Here is a 24526-nt window from a genome sequence, read left to right on the forward strand (position 1 = left end):
AACCTTACTTGCTCCTAACGTCTATCAACTCAATCACAAGAACATAACAAACTTAATGTCACCTAAGTCAAAATTTAACATCCTGCTCATCTATACTATCCAGCAAAAGGCCTAAGAAGTACCGTTAAGATGAATTTTTGAGATAGGCTTATGGAAGCACTTGATATGCCATAATTGATACGAAAACTCTTTCAAAGCCTATATGCATGATCCACTGCGCCATACACTGCAGGACACAAAGAAGTATCAAACAAACCTTTCTCATATATATTCAGCAATTGTGTTATTCATTTCTAGCCTTCTAAAATAGTCCTACATAGAACATTAAACAGTTTTTCACTCTTCTTGGCGTTCTTCAAGAAGATATTTGTAGGTTCAAACAAGTTACCTGTCACGGCTCAACTCTTTCACCTCCTTCAAACGTTCCATCTTCAGAACTTCAGAGACTGCCCCCTGATTGAACTCCTGGGCCTGACTATGACTCATTTTCCTCCTCTGTCCTTATTCCACAGAGGAGTGCAGACTCTGCCATAGTCCACAAAGGCAGTTAAGCATGCACAGAAGTTTAAGTGCAATTACTTCTAGAGATTCCTATACAAAGCCAATCAGGCAGACTTTGGAATTTGTTCGCCAAAACTGCTCCAGAACAACGCATCAAAATTTAGTCAGTTAAATGCTACATTTTCAGTCTCTTTGGAATATTGCAAAAACAGCAATAAAAGTAACATCATACAATTTTTGTATTAAAAAAAGAAAAAAGGAATAAACAGTAGCAGCAAAGCAGCCCACGATGCTAATTAACATGCATTTATTTTCTTTTAAAAGCTGACCAAGAAAAACAAACTATATGGAAAACTTCCTCCTACTCGCTTCAGTTCATTTAGTAAATTTACTTCGTTTCAGCCTCTGCCACGTACACAATGTCTAAGAGCCAATAACTAACAAATGGTTTACTGTCAGACAATTTGTAAAGATAAGGCAAATATAGACATATTAAGTCAGCCTATATGCAGACTCCATTCAGCATCACTATTTGATTTAAGATTATTGTAGCTGCTATTTCTGATACTCCCATATGAGCTCTCTCACAACAAACTTCTAGGAAATTTCACCGCACAAACGCGGCAATATTTTTCTATCTCAATTGCAAATTATTCCACTCTCATACGTACTTAGCCACTCCACATAAACATTTTTTGGACATTTTTTAGTACAATTAAATCACCATTGACCTGTGACCACAGTTTAAATATTTAGGGACAAGCTCTTTTTGAGTATGTGCTTTCTGTTTCTGGATTTAAAAATGTGAATCTAGTTCCAAGGAAGCACCAGAATCAATGGGAATAGTCCAGGAATAACTCTTACCTCCCTGCTGAAGACTGCCAAGAATCTTCTCACCCAGCAAGTGAATAAGTCTAGTCACCACCTAGCAAGGGAGAAAGAAGAAAAAAAAAAGAAAAGAGGAAAAAAAATTAGATAAATGTACTAAAAATAGTGTGTCTAAACGGATACTTAAAGCAACATCTTACAAAAGCTTGGAAGTTGAATACTGAGAAGAGAGGTTTTAATAGGAAAAAAGGAAAAAAAAATCTAATTATTTTGGAAACATTTCCAATCATATTTCCAGCTCTCCTCTTTTCTCTTTCCAGTGTGCTTACACCTCTAACAAAAAGTCAGCCTCGTTATGCAGTGGTTGTTGAATACCTCCACCTCTAGCAGGTGATAGAAAAGCGCAAGTCTGCACTGCAAGTCCCCATATAAACTAGCTTCCACGTGAGCCCTTATGAATTAGTCAAGGCTTACAGCAAGCAATTTAAGACACCTTGAATAAAGGGGATAGATAAATACACTCTCTAAATACACACACAATCACAACAAGCTATTTATGAAATTGCTTCCCCTCAAATCATGTTTGCATGGTCCGTTTCAAGGGCCAGGTTTTTTTTTTTCTGATGACACCGAACAGGACCTTTATTGATACAAACCCATCCTCTCAACAGCCTAGCTTCTCCGAAAGCTGACCGGCTTATTTCCGACATTAATAAGCAATAATTCCCAGCAAGTTATGTAGTAGAAGATTAATAATTACAATATTAAAGAGTGGCAGACTTGGAAAATGCATCATTTATTCTTGAAAGGTATGTACAAGTGTATCATCAAATACTGAAAAGAGGTATTAAACGCATTAAAAATTAATATACTAACCATTAGATTTTCTCCCCCAGAAAGCTACCTCAAGGTCAAAGTAGCTCTCATCTTCAGGAGGACATTTAAAAAAAAAAAAAAAAGCGCATCTATTTATATCTCCAAACTCTAACAAGCTAAACAAGAAGCAGTAAATGGTTGCCTTGGATTTTGGACAAAGAAAGACACGCTGTTCCCAAAGCATAAGTACTTCAGGATGCATCTTTCAAACAAAAGACCATGTCAGCATCAAGGCAGGTCAGCATGCTCACCAGAACACTTTTACACATCCTGTTTAAAAAAAAAAAAAAATTTTTTTTGCTCTAGACCGTGCAACTCCACAGCTTTAGTAAGTACCAATTCTTTTCCCAAATGTCTGAAGGAGGAAGGCTGAAGAGCAAACAGGTAGCTTCCACCATAACGCATACAGTTAATAAGGCAACAAGGAGTAAGAGCTGAACAAAGTTGAGTGATTTATTTACCACAGTCATAACTAAGTTCCTAAAGATGCCACATTAACTATCTTCTCAGTGATACATGATCAACTCTTAAGTTCCTCCTGTTCGCATCAATAACAGACACAATCTTCCATACTCAGAGAGTACGGATCTAGCAAGACTGCTGCCATTAACATGCAATGACTAACTGAGGCTCACTGCAAGCAAACTGTCAACCTCAATTATTTTGGAATCTCAGCCAAGATCTGAAATGCTACAATTTCTCAGAAACGTACCAAGAGCCTGCTGCCACCCCGTCGCTAGATGAACTCATTACTACTTTACAACGCCTAAACCTGCAGTTCTGGGATTCAGCTTTCCATAATTACACCCAGCTCTGGCAATTGCCTCAAATAGGGGCGGCAGGGAGGGAAGGAAAGGAATTCTTAATTATCAGACTGACTTCCCTTCCTAAGGGAGATAATCCACCTCTTGACAGCGTTCGCTACATACATCTCACGCACACTGACCTAACAACCCACCTACACACTATGACTTTACTCCAACAGTTACAGAAATATCTTTCACCAACATTTTATACTTCTGGCCCACTTTAAACACCAGGATATTAACTACTTGCTAAAATCATCTCTTCTGCTTTACAGAGAGTTAAGGAGACCTATGGCTAGGTTAAAGAAAACGTCCAAGGTTAATGACAGAACTAAGAATAGATCCTGCTGGTCTCATTTTCCAGTTGGCTGCTCCTAATACTAGGAAATATTATTTGTCTTGTTTGCTAAAGCAAACCTTCCAGCCTTGGTACATATAGATATGGAAAAATTATTTCCCCAGTGACTTTGTAAGACAAGCAAATTGCTAACCATAACAGGATGAGTCACTCTGTTGCAGTCATGGCAACGTAGAAAGAACATCCATTTGAGATTTTAGCTACGAGCTGGCCTCAAATTTCCTTGGAGTTTTGTAATACATACACTAAGTTTTCTTTCACAACATGGCAATGTCTTTCTTTAAGAGCAGTTTGACCAGAAGCCTTTTAATCAACAACAGACCCAAGCCTCAACGATCGACCCACATCCATTATTCTGTAGGGCAGCGAAATAAGCATTCACCAAATCCAGTGCAAATGGGGAGAACTCAAAACCAATAGAGACAAAAATAAATAAATAATAATAATAAAGGAACCACCCACTGGAAGCTCAAATGCCTTTATTCTACAAGAGGGAGCAGCAGAGGTGCATGCAAATGTGGCCATGGCCAACAGACTATGGCAAGGAAGCCCCAGGACTTCCTGGTAGGGCCTGGTGCAGCTGCAATGCTTGCCCTTCCCGGGACACGACCTGCAGCAGCACGGCGGGGACAGGTTCAGCTTTCTGAGGAAAGGAGGGGAAGGAAGCAAGCAGAAATCAGCCCTTGGGATAGGAGGCCATGGACAGGGATAGCAGGGAAAGAAAAGTTTTTATAAATGTGCTGGAGAACACAAGTTTGGAAGACTCTTACACGTGCCAAGCTTTCCAGCACAAGCGGCTGCTTCTGTACTTTAAAAAAAAAAAAAAAAAAAAAAAAAAAAAAAGGACATGTGATTTCCCACTGGAAATCTGGGACTGGAGCTACTCAGCCACAGAGCAGATCCCAGAAAATGCAAAATGCTCTTCTCCACTGCAGCACCCGTCGCCCCGGCCCAGATAGCTTTACCAGCACAATCGGAAACAGCTGGTACGTTCACTCCTATAGCACACTCCGGATTTTTGCAGTCTCTTCTAGCACCCATCCACCCAGACCTGCAAACACACGCCCAAGTCCTCCACGCAAACTGCTTCACAGCCCCATCTGTTGGCACCGAGTCAATCAGTTTAGCATTCAGGTTGGACTTCCGTTTGAAGAAAAATCTGTTCTGCAGAAAGCCAGCTAGTTGGAGTTCTGACTTTCTCAAGAACCCCGGACGGTTTCTATATTAGATTAAAATCATTAACTGCCTTCAAAGCAATTGCAACTTTTTGACCCTCTGTACTAGGGATAGACCCAAATATGTTTGAGTTGGTTAGGAAGCCAAATTCATCATTCCTCATGGTTATAAACAACAGTAGCAGTGAGCAGATCCTGCACTCCCTTTCTTAACAGTTAATCACTTCAGAGACACTTCCCTTACGTGTCCCTGTGCAAACGGAGTCGCACTCTGAATTGCTGCACTTCGGTTAAACCTCTCCCTGCCACAAGCAGGACACTATATTACCCAACGCTACTGTTTCAAGCTGTGAAAGGACACAGAAAGTTCCCCGTTTGCAAGGCTTTGCAATCTAGACACACGCGCTTGCAGTCTGGCAGCGTTAGCCTGGATCCTAGAGACCTGCTTGGATGTTTAGGTCGACTTTCGAAAAAACTCCAAACAAAAAACACCCAAAAGCAAACAAAAACACACTCTGAGCAAGCAACTTCTCAAGCCAGAAGGAAGAAAATCTACTTTACAGGGCTAGAATATTGGTTTGAATCACTGCAAACTGAGCATCTCTTTTTCTCAACAGCTACTTGGGATTCCAGGTGGGTCAGTGCCGTTCCCCAAGAGCCCCGAAAGCTCTCCTCCTCTTGAGGGCACTACTGGCACTGTAAAAAAGATCAGCCGACCCCAAGGAGGACGTTCAGTTGTGAGTGAAGACAAGCATTTCACAAAGGAAGGAAAAAGATCCTCCTCCCACCTACTCAGCTTTTCAGATTAACTTGTCAGAACGCTTTCATCCAAGGCCGAATGGGATAAATGTATTTCTTTCTGGAACAGCAGTAGGGCACTTCCTTCAGCACAATGGCATCCTCTCCAGCCTGGCTTTTGCCTTACCACCTCATCTGCCTGGTAACACAGTGTCTTCATGGCTGCTTCTGAAACGACTTCAGGCTAAGTAAGATCCACTCAAGTTATTTTAGCAGCCTCCAACGCCCCCAGCTCCCTTATAATGAACGTGGAGGTCTCCGTTTCTGCATCCGACACTGCAAAAGCCAATTTTCCCCTCTGCTTCACAAACGTAAAATTACGCAGCAGAACCTGCAGCCCGTGCACTGCAGGGCAAGGACTAAACTTCACGTTCCCATTCACATAGGCTCTACATCTGCCTATGTTAAAATGGCTTATTTCAGTTTTAAAAACTAGTTTCCTTCAGCAAAGGGACCACACAGTATTACAACACAGTGTGACCTGCTAGTGACGGTACCAGTGCACAGCTGAGCACTCCATCCGGCTCACATATTCAGTATTATCCTGAGTGCCACTTGCTTCACAGCTACTATCCTTCCCACGGCTGAGCGGCTATGATTACACTGGTGTTTTATTTCCTGTAATCCTCTGAAATATTTCAACTTCTTGTTTATACCTAGCTAATTTTCCCAAGCCTGGATTCTACTCAAAGCTTCTGTTTCTACTCAACTGTGAAATTTGGATTTGCTTTACAATAAGCCTTTTTCAGAATAATTTTAATGAGAATTCAGTTGTATATAAATGTGCATGCAAAGGAAAGTATTTTTCTATGAATATTATAGATTGCCTGACAAATCTGCAATCTCTTAATACAAACAGATGGCACCAAAGCTATTTTTCCTGTCTTAACTAACTTTCTATTAAACTGACTTAGAGAACTCTTGGGAAAACTCCAAAAAAAAAAAAAAACCTACATCGAGATCCAATTTCCATATTCACAGTCTATTACCAGTAACAATTAAATAATTTAAGAGACATTGTGTAGTACAAAACCATCTTTGTTAGAAGAGAAGAAACACAGAAAAGAACAGAAACAAAAATGAAACAATACATTCATCAGCTCTGCTCTATGCTGTACACGGGGCCAAGAAATCACACCCGACCATGAGCTTATCTGATGACATCCATCCTCTAACCCAGGTGCTTCCAAAGCAGAGAAGCACCTCAAGGAGCCAAAGAATCCATCATTTTCCAAAGGGTATGCAAATAATTTATCATGCTGGATATCGAAAAAAAATCGTTTTGCCTGAATTTGCTCAGCTATTCTTTCTATGTTTGGATGAGCAGCCCTGTAACAGGGCTGTAACTGTAACTGTCACAGCAAAGGGACACTTAACCACCTCCTGCCTCTCCTGTCCCTCCATGGGCAGATACCCACCTTGAGAGCTTTCCCTCAGAGTAGAGCTCCAGCAATTTTTAACAGCTGTAGGCATTTCAGGGGGGAAGAAAGAGGGGAGGCTGGAGCACCTAAGAGTGCTGCCCCATGCTGTAGCACAAAGGCAAAACAAACCCCAACAAACAACAGGTTGAGTCAAACTCAACAGCTTCATAACATTTCCTTTTGCTATTGCTGCAAGGCATCACCCTGAAGACAGTGGTATCTTTTACATCTGAACTAAGGCTCCGATTTAACTTTAGGTTATTTTCAATATTTCTAAGCAGCCAAGCACCGATGCAAGACAGTAGAGGACCAGTCCTAGGAAGGACCGTACCATCTCTTGTTAACGGCGTCTTGTTTCAAGTTCGCGTGTAGGCCTCGTTTAGGAAACCAGCTTTGGCTAAAGTAATCAGGGAGCAAACCTGGCATGCCAGTTTGGGTCCCATACAGCCAACCAACATACAGCCCTACAAATTTGAACTTTTTTCCGTCCAAGTCTGTTCTGATCCCCCTTAGTGAAAACACCATCAACTGTACCCCAAAGTACAGTATTCTTGCAGCGAACAAAACGGCTTACAGTTAAACTAAATATTTTCACCTGCAACTCTGAAGTTTAAAGATAAGCTATTCAATAGTTAAGTTCTTATGCTTCAAATCAGCCAACCAACAGGCCACGTTTAAATTAAGTAAGTTAAATGACAGTTTGACACCTTCAGAGCAGGGTACTATAGACCTCCACACACATCTGGGATTTAGTTAAAGGACAGGGAAATGGGCTCTCTACCACCTGAGGACGCACTACGAACAAGCTAGTGTGGAAAGCAGGGCTGCCAAGGGTTTTCTGTCCCACACACTAAACGCAGTTAAACAGTAATAGCGGCCATCTCGTCCATACAGAAGCACATAATAGCTGGTTCATTTTTGTAGAGCTCGTTTCAGGACTTGAGCTTTTCCCCCTGCCAACTTTCTTAAGGTTTTGGGGCCGGGGACCAGTGAGGAGGAGAGGTAAATCAGATCATCAGCTTGAACAAAACCACGGCACGACTGAAGCTTTACATCGCCCCAGATAAAGCTAGCCCGCGAAGCGCACCGCTTGTCACAGGTTCGGGCAGCTTAGCAAGGGGTCCCGCATTAACACTCCTGAAGGCTCGGGAACAGCGGCGACAAAACACATCTTCCACGTTCACTCGCAACACTTTCTGGCACCTTTACAAATGCCGCTGGGGCACAGAGAAGAACTGAACCTTTCTCCCGGGGCCCTTTGAGCCTCTAACGCTTGTGATCAATTGTGTCTCGAAGAAAAACGTCAGTCTCGCCTGGCTGCTATGACTAAGCGCCCTCCTGCCTGCCTCGCGTCGGGTAGCCACGGTCGCTGGCTACGCTTCCGCTGAGCATTTTTCTTTTCTGCTTTTCCCCCCCGCTTCTCCCACAGTCCAGGAAAATCTATTTTAATGGGCCAGGAGAACCGACATTTCAGAAAAAGCTGGAAGCGTGGCCTCTCCTGCCCTGTTCCACTGCTGCCACGTCACGTTTAACTAACGCGGGGCATAAGGCCCACAGCGCTCGAGGGAAGCGCTTTGAGCAGAGCGCACGCTACCGCGCTAACTTGGCCAGGCGGACAACCCCAGGGAAGGCTCAGTTCTCTTCAGAAAAGCTCTAGTTAAAATATCCATGCAAAGATACAGCAGCACTCGCTGTTCAAGATGGATGATGGGTTCTGAATATATTTAAAACCCAAGGTGAGACTTGGAGAATTAAAATGGAGGTGCAGAAAAACTCCGTACTTTCTAGCATGCGCTACTGTTACCAGCAGGTTGTCTTACAGTTCACTTCCCCGTGGCTTCTAAGCAATTTCTCAACGCAATTTCCATCAACTACCACAGGTCCAAATTTCAAGTTACTAAAGCTGAGTACAAAAGTAATCTCAGCTCAGCAGAGGCAAAGATAATCTATGAAATGAGATCCAAGCTGTACGCTGATGTTAGAACATCTCTGTAATCTCTTAACAAATTGTGCGCTCTTGCTACTGCTCGCAACTGCTTGATGATGCCAAAAATCATGAGCTGATTCCCTGTCCTACTTTTCAGGAGTGAAAGCAGCAATGAAAATAGGGAAGAAAAAAAAAAAAAATCAATTCCAATTCACTCCTGCAACTCTGAAAAGCTTCAAGCAGCACCAGAAGCAAGAACTGGCGCTGTCAGAGGAGCAAATGCTCTCTCTGGCTCAGTGCCTCGGCCACTATGCCCAGAGAGTTACGCCCCCTCTGGCCCAATTCCTGAAAAGGCAAGGGAGAAGTTTTGCACTGTGGACCACCTTCAACTGGGAACATCCGTGATGCCTTATCCAGGGAGCCTCAGGGTTGGGACGCTCTCTTAAGAGACCAGGAGATAGGCATTTGATTCTTTTCAGACTGCGCAGGGTCCAGAAATAATATTTCGCGTTTCTGGGCAGGTACTCTGAAAGTTATGCTGTTACGTATAATTCACATTAGTTTCCTCTTGCCCACCCACCCGTCTGTTCCCTCAGAATAAGAGCACCAACAGCGGGTCACAACAAAGTGCCCAGTAGACCGGTGTCCTGTCTCTGACAGGACCAAAGCAGATGCCCGGGGAAGAAGATTAAAAAATTAAGGTGAGGATATGGTGCTTCCCCAAGCACCAAGTGTCCCTCGTGCTATTTTTCCACGTTGTATGCCACAGCATCAATCGCTGTTCCACTGAGCGAGATTAACTTAACCTTATCCGTCATTAGGGGACCCTGTGTTTGACCGGGCGCACAGCTGCTTCTCCCCTCCACCCTCAAAAAAAGATTTTCTGATCTGCAGAGGACTAAGAGGGAAATCATCCGTCACACTGCTGAATCACAAGCTAGCTCTTGCTACCTAGTCAATTATTTCTCCTTCCGTAGGAACTAGTGCGCCTGCTATCCCCTCGTAATTGTATGTCTTCTCGTTGGATAGGGAAAAGATCATCATAAAATCCTGAGTATAAATCATTCTAACTTTATGTATTTGAAAATAATTTTCATGTCTTCCTTTAGCCTTCCATTCTTTTTGCCTTTATAGGTTTACATATTCCTAAACACCAGTCCTCCTCCTTTCTGACCTCCAGACTCTCTTCAATTGGTTGGCATCTTTTTTCAAGTGTGCTGCTGCAGGCAGATACTAAAGCTTTTCTGGTATCAGGAAGAATACAAGAATTTCTTCAGTTCAGAAAGCATTTTATTATCATAGCTGTTTTTTTGTTTGCTCGTCTTTTGTGGGTTTGGGGGGGGGGGAGGTTGTTTTTGTTTTTGTCTTTGTCATAACTGCATGACATTGCTAAGTCATGTTCAGTTTTTGATGTCATATAAACCTGGGATTCCTTTTTCTAGGCAACTGCTACCCAGACCAATTCTGTGTATGCAACTTACTCATTTCTAGCTCAGAAGCTTCCCTCTGGTATGCTGCCTGAACTTTACGCTTGACTTCATACTTTCTGCCTGACTTCAAACCTTCCACCTGATTGTTTTGCTCCATTACTCTCACTCACTCACTCCTATCCGTGTCTCCATTTGTCTGAGGGATCTAACAGACAAAAAAGGGAAACGCATGAACTTTGAGATCATATCGTAAACCTTTTATCTTCGGTTCTTAGGACAGTCTAAAGGCATTAGCGGCACAAATCCCCAAGTTAAAGTTTACCTCATGCTCCTCTTTGTTTGTAATGCTTGTTCTAAAAACATTCGATAGCAAAAGTTTAAACCTTTACATTTTTAGTACCAGTTTAACACTTGGGGAAATTTGGAAAACTCAAACAGCAGCAGATAAGAACGTGTTTTTCTAACAGTCTGGTTTGAGACACATTTCTTTAAAAAGATCTATTTTAGCACTCTGTTTCATTGCAGCTAGCTGGCTAAACTATATGCAAGTCTAGAGACAACTAACTCCTTATTCAAAAAGGTCAGGAATTTGCAGCTGGTAGACTGCCTTCTTTAGGCATGGGAAGATACTTGAATTGTACTACTAATATGTTTGAATTGTACTATAAGTGTAAAACTCAAATTCACCTTTAACTATAAAGCAAAGATTCACACCCCTGCAGTGACAAAAAACAACAATACTCTTTGGAGGAAAAGGACAAAAATCAATTCTGCCCACTGGGAGCATGGGAAAAGGGAAGGGAGAGAAAAGACACCGCAGTCAATTACTGCTGCAGACAAAAAGGCAGCATTAGAACGCAGCCTTTGTGCAGATCGGTGTTTGATCCAAAGCATTACTAAATATTAAAGGTTTACTGTTTACTAGTAAATTCACTGTTTAAATGTTTACTGGTAACATTTAAGGCCATGTACCAGGTAGGGAGTTGGGCAATTTTGAATTCCACTGGGCTCATTTCCTCACTTCCTGATCAGTCAGCAACGAGAGCGATATATTATATAAAAGCGCTACTGAAGACAGCACGTCATGCTATCTTTAGCTACTTTGGGGCTAGTTACGAACAGAACTTGCACATTGCTACCAGTTCATAAAGGTGGTCAGGAAACCTATTACATTGCATATAGGAGACCAAAGTTACAGGACTATTCAGGAGAGACTCAGCAAATTCAGCGCCTAACAACCCATAACAGAAGTTCAGAAACATCTTAGTAAAGAGCGATGCTTGCAGGAAAACCAGGAAGATTATTTTCAAGTGACATCACTTCTGAACATTTACTGCAGTGATGAAACAGCACATTCTCCTAGCAGTAACACTGATAAAGCCTCCACAATTGTTGTGGTGTGAAAATGCATGAATATAGGTTTTATATTTTACAACCCACCCCCCCCCCAAAAAAAAAGAGGTATTATGGGTATTAGGAAAGCAAAAGAACATTCATATTCTAGTTAGTTGCATTACTTTTGCAGTCGAGTTTTTGAAAAAAATCTGGTAAAATAAGTACATGTCTTAGAGAAAAGAAAAATTAAAAAGTAACAGCATTAAAGAACTGCCTCTAAGGCTACTGCAATGATTTAATGCTTAGTATAACATCCCTGATGCACTTAGGGATGAAAGAATTAAATTTCAAGTCTGTCACTCTCCAGATTTGCAGGAGAAAGGTATAATGTCAAGTGAATTAAAGAAGATAGATGATTTGATAGATTCAAGAGAGCAATCACAATCTTCAGGACACAGAGAGACATGGCAGTTGCAAAATGAGGATTGACAGCATGAAATGCAAGGAAGAGGAAAGCCAACCCCTAAATATCAATGCTCTTGAAATAGAGGCACATAAAACCTAGCGCTGACTTTGAGTCCTAGCGAGGAAGACAAATGAACAAAAACATTTTTAAGTGATTTTAGAAATTAAACTTTCGTTTATTATCAACAGCTCTAAGTGATTTCCACTTTGCTAAATATGCACGTCCTACATTTTAGCATGAACTTCTTCCAGAAATGCAAAACAGCACTGCAATAAGACAGGCCAGAAAAGATGAGAACCTAAAGGAAGAGAAGCTGGTTAAAGTCTAGTATAGAAAAATCACTCAGACTAAGAGAGCAAAACATTTTCTCAGCAGCTATCAGTCATACAGAAACACCCCAAGGACTTGGCAGTAACGGGGAGTTTTTGCTCCTCAGATATCTTTCGAGATAGACAGAGAACAGTTCTAAATTCTCCTACCTGGGGGAATTTGCGCTTGATAGACGTCAGTGCTCCCTCGGGGAGTTTGGCAAGTTCTGAATCTCTGACTGCGTGCACTGTTGTGGCTCTAGGCTGATGGGTTAACGCCTCTACCTGAAAGAGGGAGACAAAAAAAAGGCAAAACTTTTAAAGATAATTCACACTGTACTGCAAAAATAAAGCGTCAGGAATAAGAAACTGAACCAGACAGTCTCAAGAACTGGACTGCCATATTCCTCGCTCACATACACTCTAAACAGACCGTGTTATTTTCCCCCCAGAGCTCTTACGGAGGCAGCTTACTGAAGGCGCATCCATTTGCGAGCAGCAGCATCTACTTATTCTGGATCTGACAAACCTGCATTCTGTTATCTCAGACAGTCGCAGTTTTTCCACGGAACGAGAACCTACAGCACCACAACACCGACAGTATTACAAGAGAAAGTTTTCTTTGAGCTTTTGCAAGTTCTCACGCAGAGCGTCTCCAAACAAACTCAGCATAAGGGCTGCAGCTTCCCGGAAAAGCAGTCACGGCTGAGGCAAGCACTGAATTCGCACATCACAATGGAAGTTAGCATTATGTCTTCTAAACCATTTTTCATTGGGGAAAATCCACAAAAAAAAGGACACACCGCTTACACGCTGCTTTTTTTCTTTTATTTTTTCCAATGCCACTCTGAAATATTTTCATTTTGCTCTCAGACGTTGAATACCAGCAACTCTGAAATAACAAAGAATTCTTGAAAACTAAAGAGTAAACTAAAAATTAAAGAAAGAAATGAGGAACAAGTCACCACCTTTTGGCCAGAAGCAGCATTGGTTTTTTTTCTTTAATATATGTTTTCACGCTTAGGCTAGCACAGGCATGCCTGCATGTGAAAGTATTGGGCACATTGGTCGGGTTTGAGCAGTCATCTCTCTTAGAAACATTTCTTCTATTGAAGATAGAAGTTTAAAGAAGAATATGATCGTGCCATAAAAGCTAATACAGAAATATTTTGCTTTACAGGGACAGCCTGACACAACATAAACCAAAAAAGGATTCTAAAATCCTACTCTACAAAACGCAGCCGTTTCACTAAAGTACTCTGAAATCTCCCACTGTATTTTCTGCAGGTCGCCGAACCCACTACAAGGTTTTATTTTGTTTTGAAACGTAGAAATCAAACTCCCTGGTGAAATATCTTCCCATGCCTAATGCGACGGCCCGCTAGGCGAGATGGCGTCACTCGGAGCTCAGGCGTGAGCTACAACGCTTCATTGCTTAGTAACAGCCCGGTGCACGGTTTTGCAAGTTTTAGCAATAAGCAACGTTTGCTCAGGTTTAAATCCATACATCGTGTATTTAGAAAGAAAATGCTAGCCAGTGCAGTAGCTGAAGTTACTGATGTTAACACACAAACAAAACCACTGCTCACTCTTAACAGCAGCTTATGGACACTTGGCCTAAAAACGAACATCGCTTTTCATTTGAGTTTCCCAGCAAATAATACATGATGGGGAGATTTTTAAGCATCATTTGCTCCAAAAGCTTATGGTTACAGCAAATTCCAACACAAAGTAATGCTTTCATTATAAAACTACAGCTCCGTCCAATAAAAAGTCTCCATTTTTTATATAATATATTGTGCATTGGCTAAGCTGTGCCAGCTTCGCAGGCACGTAGACCTGCCCACAGCAGAAGAAAATTAATTTAAAAATCACACAACTCTGAATCCACTTACAACAAGAGTGCCTACTCAGAAGGCTACATGTGCACAAAACGGACAATTCAGCCAGCCTAAACATCCAGATCTCAAAAAATTGCTATCAAGCCCATAAAGCCTGCTAATATTAACTCTTTGCAACCGCTAGTAAAGTGGTTAAGTAAACACCAACTGTCATCCATGAAAAACTGTACGAGTAAACTTAAAATAACAGCATTTTGCAAGACCTGGCCTTTGTTTTTTGTTCGGCTGCCAGTGATGTTTTATTATGTTATGACCTTTTATATTAACTATATAGATCAAAGGGCGGAGGGGAAAAATCATGCCATCTAACAAATTTACAAAGAAACAAGTCCCCTTTGGGTTCCCCAAGTGGTTGCTTAATGCCTTCTCTTTATCTCTATCCTCTGTTACGAGCTTTTGATTGCAGGTTTTGGAGCTGTAATTTAGCTTCCTTACCTTGAAAGTAGGGTGAAAAATTTTTAGTTGTTGAAATAAAGCCCTTCCTTCTCAGGCACTCATCACCTGATGGAGTTCAATTTGTATAAAGAAAAACACTCAAACGGTCTCACATCCTCTTCTATTCTTTTTGTTATATGTAAGTACATAAAATTAACTGTGCTCTAAAGGGCTCGCAAGTCTTTCAGGAAGGATGAGGCTTGTAAAAAGGGAATAAAATTTTAGCTTCATAGCAAAGCCTTAGGGATTTCTTTCTTCTATTTATTTTATTTCAAATTGCAACTTTAATTGCTCTGTCCGAATAGCACCTAGTCCTGGGCAGGACACGGGGAGACGAAGACTTTTTTCCAATCTCCTTCGTGAGGAGCCATTTGAATCTCCAGAGCAAGCGGCACCTGCAGCACCGCCAGCAATAGGTAGCCCTGCAATTGCAGGGACTTTGCCGAACGCGATTCCCAAATGATTGCAAGAAATGCATCTTGTACTACTCTTACATGCACATTCAATATAAATCTTATCATTAGCTTTGAAGTTTTCGGGCAAATATGCCCCTGTATTCTAACATGGGGAACATCTGGGTGCCACGCACTGCACACCAGGAAACTCCAAGTTTTCCTTTCCTCTTGGATATTGCTATTCCCAGTGACCACGCACTATTCTTTATTAGCTATCCCATAACTATTCTTATAACACTTCCTCTTCACTGGAAATGAGAGAGTTCTCATTCAATATTTGGACCATCTGTAGGATTACTCTCTGTCTTCACTACGTTCAAGAAAGTTGCTTAGACAAACCAGTTTCACGCAATGTTTTCAGTCACTTAAAATAATTTCAGTCTTCAACCATATTCAAATCCTTGAGCTCCTCAGTCCAGTGAAACTCTTGAACAAATACTTCTTTTTTTTCAGCTTTCTAAACAGTACAAGACTTAGATCTAGCTTGAACTTTAACAGGAACTAAATCCATCTGTGATCACTTGATACAAAATTATATCCTATGACAAGGTCTTCCATGAAGAGCTTGTTTCCCTCTAAAACTAGGCCTAAAACATTGCCTCCCTGATAAGTGTACTGCACCCTATCACTGCTGGCAGTACACATTCTTCCCTAAAAGCCTTTGAGAAGTTAAAGTCTCTACCAATCACTATTTCCCCCCATTTGCCATTCATCCCCTAATCTCAGAAGTTAACAGATACATCCCAATTAATCTTAGGAATCCCCAACGTACCCCAACACTAATATCGACCATCTCTTGAGATCTGTCTTTTCTCAGCCATTTTCTCACATTTTATTGTTCATCGACACATTTCTTCTTACTGATTTCTCCTCACTAACAAGATCGCACTCGGTTCTGTGCTTCGCCTTTGACTACTATTCATCACTTTTTCCTGCATTCTCCACGTTTGGTTTCATGCCTTGAAAAAAATTCCAACCAACTCCTCCATTTTGTTCTGTGAATTTCTTGCATCTATATATTAATATCCCAATGTTCTCCCACAGAGTCACACCGAAGTTCCCATACATAGCAAGTACAACCCAAGCATTGCCTAAATTAATTCTTCTGCCACATGCAGGCAATGCTTCCACTACTGTCACCCCCCCCTCCCATTTTGCTTGTTTCCATCCCTCAGGATGTCAGTACAGCCCTACGTACAGATCACTCTCAACCTTTTCCTATTTTCATAATTTAAAATTATTTTTATTGACTGGGCAGCATCAATCCCAGAAGATTATTTCCTTCATTCCCTTTCAAATTTAACGTCGAGATCATCCACCAAGTCTGCAGCAGTTAAACATCGCTAAGCCACTTCCATAACATTAACAAATGTTTCAGGAAATAATATTACCTTCTAATTCTTATTCAATCTGACCCTAAAGGAGGAAATTGGACTAAAACCACTAAGTAAATAAATAAATGAAAATCACCCATGGCGCTCTCTGAGCTCCTTCCCAGACTTCCATAATCATCATTTATTCATGCCAGCATGAACACAGCTACAGCATTTACTCCAGTGGAAGAAAGAATCAGTGGCCTCTTTCCTACCTCTATCAGGATTCTTTTCAAAGTGAAGTCAACATGACATTTTGCTTGAGGCAAAACAGCACATCTTTCCATCCTTTGGTTCTCTCGTAACATCTGCTCTTTCCTCCTTGCTAACCAGCCTCTGAATAAATTCAGCCTCCCTGCTCATCACTGGTGTAGGGCATTACCTTCTGGTCTCCCCTTACAGTTTTTAATCCACCCATATACCATCCCTGCTCTTCACCTCTCTCTCAAACAATCCTCTAGCTTGGAATTCGCTGAAGGCTGGAGTCCATCATCTCTTCTGCTCTGCCTAGACTTGCTGGTCCTCTCTTTCCCATCTCGTTAGATAATGTAGGTTTGCAGAGTTCCAGCTAGGGAAAAGCAAACAACATTATGATGCTGTTTCCCCTTTGAAACCAGTCTCTTCCTGTGCCTTAATCCAGCAGTCCCGTCCCCCTCTTTGGTTGCCCGTCTCAGAGATCTGCCCTTTGGTTCCTCATTTAGGGCAAGCATCAACAACGTCTCATCTCCCTTCTTTCTCCATCACATTCTCGAAAGCCTGTCTGTCCTTCATAGCCTTCACTTCCACTTCCAATCACTGGATCTTCTCTAAGAGCTGCAAGAAGCAACACTGCAAACACTATTAATAACTTGCATCACGGAGCGTATAAAATTTGAGTGTTATATACTCTGTGGTTCTTCTAATTGATCACAAATATTACCATAGGTCATGGTCCTTCCTTCACTGCTGCAGTTCTGTTTTTCCTATTCTTAACCAAAGGGAAATAAAACCTATAAATAGATCTATGAGCTTACTACTGTCCCTCTTGGTTAATTCTAACTGATAGGTTTTTATTTTCTTAGTTCAGTATTAAATAGTGACAAAAACATGTATGATGGATTGCGTATGATGCATACAATTCACCATCCTAGCTCAAAAAGAGCTACCAAGAAAGAGAGCTACCAAGAGCTTTTACCAAGAAAAAAAAAAAGTTATTATAAATCTTTTAAAAGGGGGGAAAGCAATGTATATTCTCATGACCTCTTGGCTTCATTTTCAACAGTCATCCCTGACACTTCTTAACAGCTCTCCGAATTACACAATTGGAAAGTAAAATCTAGCAAGTGCCTTCTTCCACAAGCTGGTCTAATTACTCCAAATTCCTTTTTGAGCTACATCCAGCAAATCACTTTGAGTGTTTGCTCAAGCGTGTGAACAGTCCCAATGAAGTAAGCATAGCTATTCTTATGCTTAGCCTTAACATTTTTGAGTCTTCAGGGAGGACTTACTTGGCCAAAACTGGGGCTGTTTTATGCTAGTCTGTTTGCTGGCCCATAAAAGGTATCACTTCTCCGCATAAATGCGGCCTCACTCGAACAAATTATTGGGCAAGTTCTCTCATAACCAAAGAGCAAAATGCAAATAATTCCAAAATATAGTTTGTGGTGCAGATTATTCCTTTCAAGTGAATTTTCAAGCCTGCCCAGTGCAGTCCTGCCTGAATTAGTGATGCAAGTCGACAGAATAACGTCCGTATTCACAGGTCCCTTCTCCCAGACCTTCAGTCAGTGCAGGGGCACGCTCATGAGCTCTGCAGCTCTTCCTGTGCCTTCCCTTACCCTTCACCTTTATTTTCGGGATATACTGCATTCGGCTTCTCCTCCTTCAGAGCTGCTCTTCCACCCTGAGAATCTTTTATTCTCTCATACCTACCTTTTGCTTTCTCTCGTACCACTCTTCCTCGTTACTAGCTCGTAAAAAGCAGTAACCTTTATACAGCAAGGATACGTTGCATTTAGGCCCTCACACTGCCACCCTCCGGACACAATACAGTATGAGGCAGCAGCAGACACAGAAAAGAAAGGATTAGTTTTAACGGTAACTTGGGAAGGAGGTTAGGAGCCCAAGGATTAAGTTATATAACTTACCTGGCCTCTTCCATTTAAAAAACCCCAGTCACAAAAGCCACAATCACTGCCCGTGAATTAGGTTGATACTCGTAGGCTATTAAGTTTTTCTGTTCGCTCTTGAGCAGGAATTAGCAACCCACAAACAAGCAGGGTGACAGGGGAAAAGGGTCAGGACAAAAATCCAGCCTTGTTCTGGTGAAAGCAGCATCACGCCTCACAAAATAGGAGCAAAACTCTGGTAACGGGCACAATAATCTAAAAGCACTTTACTACTTTTTCCAACACACACATAGCAACCAACAGCACCGGTGGAGGTGGGGAAGACAGACTATTTTGCACACGGGTAGAGCATTTTGGACACACTGCGGTGCAGCTCCAGGTGCAAACACCCCTACACAACACACCGTGACTCCGATGTGAACACCCAAATGGCTCGGAGGCCTGCAGGCCAAAACTGCATCCACTCACTCCGTACACGACATAGTCGTCGTCCCCCCCCAAACATATGCAAAACGAACAGCTCCACACAAGCTATGCCTGACATGAAACAGGGGAGCACTATGACAAGACAGCAGGAGACACGAGGGACAAGGATAAAATACACCATAAAGAAAGCGTAGATGCACCAGCAGAGGCATAAGAAGAAGAAACATCAACACTGACATCTGCTGTTAGTTTATGAGGCTCAAGGAACGAGACAGGCAACAAGTCGGCTATGCAGGTATCCGCAGCATCCTCCTATCTCGACAGCCAACACAAGCAGCGGGACGGTTCAGGCAGACCAATGCCACACACACAAGCATTTCACAGCAGTAGTGTTGCTACACTAGGGCAGAGGATGAGGCTGCAATTGAAGAAGGCAACGTAACATTATCAATGTTGCATGAAGGGCAACCAAACACTTCATGGAACAGTCTTTTCCTGGTTTAAACAAGTAGCTCTCAGATACTTCAACTCGTTTGCACCTGAAGCAGCAAACAGACACTACGTTAATCTCATAAATATGTTCTCTCCAGGCATCGGTTTAAAAGGATCTGAAACAGTAACTTGTTTGAATCAGAAAAGGACAAAGGCAGGAGACACTGCTAGAAGCAGTGAATGAGTGGGACGAGCAACCAGACAAGCTGCAGATCGATGGTATTTGTGGGAGCAGTGCCAGTGGATGAATGCAGTACACCATGTACTCTTGAAAGTTGTTTTAACAACCACCTTCTGCAATCTTTCACGTGCCAAGTTAACCCTGTTGCTGAGGACACCCAGCACTTATGCCATGCACAGAGAAGAATCCAAACTTCTCTCTTTATATACATATGTATATTTACACACACACATATTAATATGCATATATATATACACATATATAAATATAATTTATGTGTGTTTATATATGCACGTATATAAAAAAGTAAGACTGGGCTTGCTACCTTTTGTAATTAGTCAGCGAGTGTCACACCACCAGTTGTCCTAGGACTGAGTCTGCATTTTGTAGCAGTGCAAACAGTCCTGTCGCAGTAGTCAATGTAATTAAGGGACAGAAGAGGGAAAGGTCTTAGCTGAGGGAAGTGAATTAATAACAGTCCTACCTAGCGTGTTTAAGCTTCGCTCCTTGCTTACGTGTGGCTATAGAAAAGATGGGAAGTTGCACGCATGTTCCATTCCCTTGATCCTACAGTACAGTCAAAACAAAACATACCAAAAGCTATCTGAAGCACCCCCCAAAAAATACACATACACATTTTACATATATAATATACATACACACACACATATATATATCCAATCCATCCAAGTGGATGTGTGATAGGCAAGCAGCACACTCATGTTATGCTGAAATTATGTCTGAACTTCAACTACGGAGGAAGTGGTAACAGGCCACGGTGACCTGCTGGAAGACCTTCCCAAAAAACCCAAAAAACAACAAAACAAAAAAAAAACAAAAAACCCCACAAAAACCACAGAGCTCTGACTGCCTTTCACTCAGCTTCACGCCACAAGAATACCAAAACGCCAAACCCGTCTGGAACACCAGCAACCTCTTCCCAACTCTTCCCCCGCAGGTACCTTCTGTCATCTCTGCTGGACTTCCAAAGCCTTGCTTCCCGCTGTCTACTGGCCTCCAGGCCTTTTCATGATGGAAGAGATCACACTACTCTCTTTCAACCTCCTCGTGCTTTATTTTCTATGCACGTACCCCAGACCCGGTACTAACTGTTGCCATTCACGAGGCAGCCTAGTTTGACGCAGCATTGCTCAAAAAGGGAGGGGAGAAAGAGGGGGAGGCAAGGGAAACGCAAGAGGTCCTGAGGAAGGGATCAGAAGTTGTATCAGGAGTTAGTTGGTAGAGGGACAACAGCAGTGGTTTTATCAACGAGAAATTTAGCTGCAAGTAGGAGGGAGATGAAATAGCTTAAGGAATGACAGTTTGATGAATGAAGTCACCTGCCTGAAAGCCAGCAGGTCACAGCTTCTATCATGAGCTGTCAAAGATCCTAATACTCTCTAAAGTGCAAAAAGCATTTGGCTAAGGAGATAAATCTCCCTGCTGCTCTGTGTGCGCCAAATACAAAGCCCAATGACTTACTCGCATAATATGAGTGCCAAACAAATTAATGCCAGATCTTGTTAAACCTGCACCTGTGGTTTTGCCAGCCAGTGACAAGACCACTAACCCATACTGCAACAATTCTCATTTATGAATTGTATTTTACTTTCATCAGCTAGTAAAGTTTTTGGGGCAAATCATATTTGCTGTAAACAAAAGAATTTGAAAAACATGTAGTATTCAACAGCTCACAGCCACAAGTAAAGCAGCCCCTAGGAAACTGAGGTTCAGAAAGCCCAGACCCAGGACTTCATTACAGCTGAGAACACGCAGCACAGGCCTAGAAATCAGGACACCTGCTTCTAATTTCAGTCTAACACTAATTCAGCTGTGCAAATGTGAACACATTTCTCAGACCTTCCTCTATCTCACTTCTCTGCTGGTAAATACTGCTATCTCATTTTTACAACTTCACACCTAAGATGCCAGGCAAATAATAATTTTTAGTAATATATTACCCAGACAGGCTGTGGAGAGTCAGGAAAAAAACACCTCCTTCCAGCGCTACATCTTCCAGCCTCCCGCTCAATACTTTGGTGACTTCTTGGACCTCCTCCCCCTCATCTTTCCATAGATAGAGCTGTGCACGGAGTGCCTCTCTGAGGTGTCGCTATCCTGAATTAACCTGAAAATTTTTTTTTCAGCAACTTGAAGCTTTACCAGAACAGAAGAATTCACCTCCTGAAAAAGTTATATGCAGCTAAGAGGCAAAAGGCTCCAAACACTTTTAAAAAATTGCAATGCAATCCAGCCTTTACAGAATAAAGGCTGTTGTCAAGTGCGCAGTGATATTCAGCTAGCTTTAGTACTTTCAAAAGAAGGCTTATGATAACAGCAAAACTGATAAAAATAAAAAGCCTGACAAGTATAACCCTGATACTGATGTTTCCTTCGAGGTTTATTCACCAGCTAAAGACTTCTAACAGTCAGTATTACATTTCAAAAGGACAATGCTCTAAACCCCCTAGGAAACCACAAGCCATTTACAGATTATTCTTGGTCTTCAACTTTTTAGAGAGAAAAAAGCCAAGCGCATTTAACCATGTTAACATTAATGAGATGAAGAGCTTAGTGTCTAAAACTACTTATAATATCCATTATTGCTTGAACGCGAAGTGTGATTTCTTGCACAGCCAAAGCGGTCTGCTGCAGCACTGGCCCGATCAGCGTTCCGCAATTTATCTCTCGTGCTGCCATGCATTAAAAGAAAGTGTTATTGCATAAATGCTTTTCTGCACTTGTTTTGCTGTGCAGTTTCCAGAGACGACTAGGTATAATTCCTATTAATAAGAAGAGGTATTCCAGTTGTTAAAACAGAAGCAGAAAGGATCCTCAAGGAAACAAGGCATTTTTGCAACTTTCACAGAATCACAGAATCACAGAATCGTTTAGGTTGGAAGGGACCTCTGGAGATCATCTAGTCCAACCTCCCTGCTCAAGCAGGGTCCTCTAGAGCATATTGCCCAGGATCACATCCAGACGGGTTTTGAATATCTCCAGCGAAGGAGACTCCACCACCTCTCTGGGCAACCTGTTCCAATGCTCTGTCACCCTCACAGTGAAGAAGTGTTTTCTCAGGTTCAGATGGAACTTCCTGTGGTTCAGTTTGTGCCCATTGCCTCTTGTCCTGTCGCTGGGCACCACGGAGAAGAGGCTGGCCTCATCCTCTTGACGCTCCCCCTTCAGATACTTGTACACGTTGATGAGATCCCCTCTCAATCTTCTCTTCTCCAGGCTGAACAGGCACAGCTCTTGCAGTCTTTCTTCATAGGAGAGATGCTCCAGCCCTCTAATCATCTTTGGAGCCCTCCGCTGGACTCTCTCCAGGAGCGCCATGTCTCTCTTGTACTGGGGAGCCCAGAACTGGACACAGTCCTCCAGGGGAGGCCTCCCCAGGGCTGAGGAGAGGGGCAGGATCACCTCCCTCGACCTGCTGGCAACACTCTGCCTCATGCAGCCCAGGAGACCATTGGCCTTCTTGGCCACAAGGGCACACTGCTGCCTCATGCTCAACTTGTTGTCCACCAGCACTCCCAGGTCCTTCTCGGCAGAGCTACTTTCCAACAGGTCAGTCCCCAGCCTGTACTGGTGCATGGGATTATTCCTGCCTAGGTGCAGGACCTTGCACTTGCCTTTGTTGAACTTCATGAGGTTCCTCTCCGCCCAGCTCTCCAGCCTGTCCAGGTCCCTCTGAATGGCAGCACAGTCTTCTGGTGTGTTAGCCTCTCCTCCCAGTTTAGTATCATCAGCAAACTTGCTGAGGGTGCACTCTGTCCCTTCCTCCAGGTCATTGATGAATATATTGAACAAGACTGGGCCCAGGACTGACCCCTGGGGGACACCACTAGCCACAGGCCTCCAACTTGACTCTGCGCCATTCACCACAACCCTCTGAGCTCGGCCATCCAGCCAATTCTCAAGCCACCTCACCGTCCACTCATCTAGCCCACACTTCCTGAGCTTACCTAGGAGGATGTGATGGGAGACAGTGTCAAAAGCCTTGCTCAAGTCCAAGTATAGCATTTTTCCCAGTATAGCATTTTTGAAAGCCAACTGGTTTGCCAGTAAAACATGAGTCAACAATTTTCTCAAGCAGGCGGTCACAAATAAGTCCAACTATAAGCTAAATAAACCCCCCAGCTTATAAAAATAGTGCCACTGACTCCCCTAAGAACCGCCAGGTATTCAGCCGTCTCGAATACTGCAGCCTTCCTTCAGGAATCCAATTGGGATTATTTAATAAAGTCAAGACTGAAATCATGAAGCCAATTACCCAGGAGGTTCTACTCTGTCCAAATATTAGCGGGAAGGAGGAAGTATATAAGGAACTTTTTGGCAGAAGATTGTTCTGCAAGATGGCTCCCCCTCCCCCCCCCTTTTTTTTTTTTTAAATCCTTCTCCTTTCTCCCCACCCTATTGCTTCCTTCCAACAGCAGAGCAAGCAAAAACATCCATCTCAGCAGATGCATGGAGTATCCCGTAAGCCACCTGGATGAACCTGCTGTGCTCCCCAGCCTCCTCAGCTGAGCTAAGGACGACGCTAGGTGTCAAAGACGGGGCCAGCCTGCCAGATGTTGACAGGCATAATGAATGAATGAATGAAAAGGAATCCTCTTTCTCAGGCAGCAATGTGTTAATGAAATCAAGACAACAAGAATAAAAACTACTATAATTTACAGCAGTTAACCAAGATTAAAACTATAGCAGCAACATAAGGAAAAATGAAAAGAGGCTACTATATAAGCATTTTAAATAACTCAGTGAAGAGAACCCCTTTTATTTTAACAAAACACAGTGGACTTCTGTAATTTCTTCTAGTGGACGTTTGCACACAGTAGGAACGAAACCCGAGGAGTTACCTTGCATTTGACCTGTTAAGTCACATAACACAAAGAAATTAAAATTGCACCTTGTTTTTCCACG

At 42.4% G+C, this 24526-nt stretch overlaps 1 protein-coding gene across 3 annotated transcripts in view; it reads right to left on the reverse strand.

Annotated features, from left to right (window-relative positions):
- The window catches only part of PNPLA7 (patatin like phospholipase domain containing 7), a 137136-nt gene that overhangs the window by 69078 nt on the left and 43532 nt on the right, over window positions 1-24526 (reverse strand). For all 3 annotated transcript variants that reach the window (XR_011135650.1, XM_068915160.1, XM_068915161.1), the window contains 2 exons: window positions 12401-12514; window positions 1366-1426 (listed from right to left, as the gene is read on the reverse strand). Coding sequence is in view for 2 of the 3 variants with exons in the window: in XM_068915160.1 (XP_068771261.1) it covers window positions 1366-1426; window positions 12401-12514 (175 nt within the window). In the remaining variant the exon portion in view is untranslated. The remainder of the gene's footprint in view (window positions 1-1365; window positions 1427-12400; window positions 12515-24526) is intronic.

The sequence above is a fragment of the Struthio camelus genome, chromosome 20 (assembly GCF_040807025.1).
Source record: "Struthio camelus isolate bStrCam1 chromosome 20, bStrCam1.hap1, whole genome shotgun sequence".
NCBI lineage: Eukaryota > Metazoa > Chordata > Aves > Struthioniformes > Struthionidae > Struthio > Struthio camelus.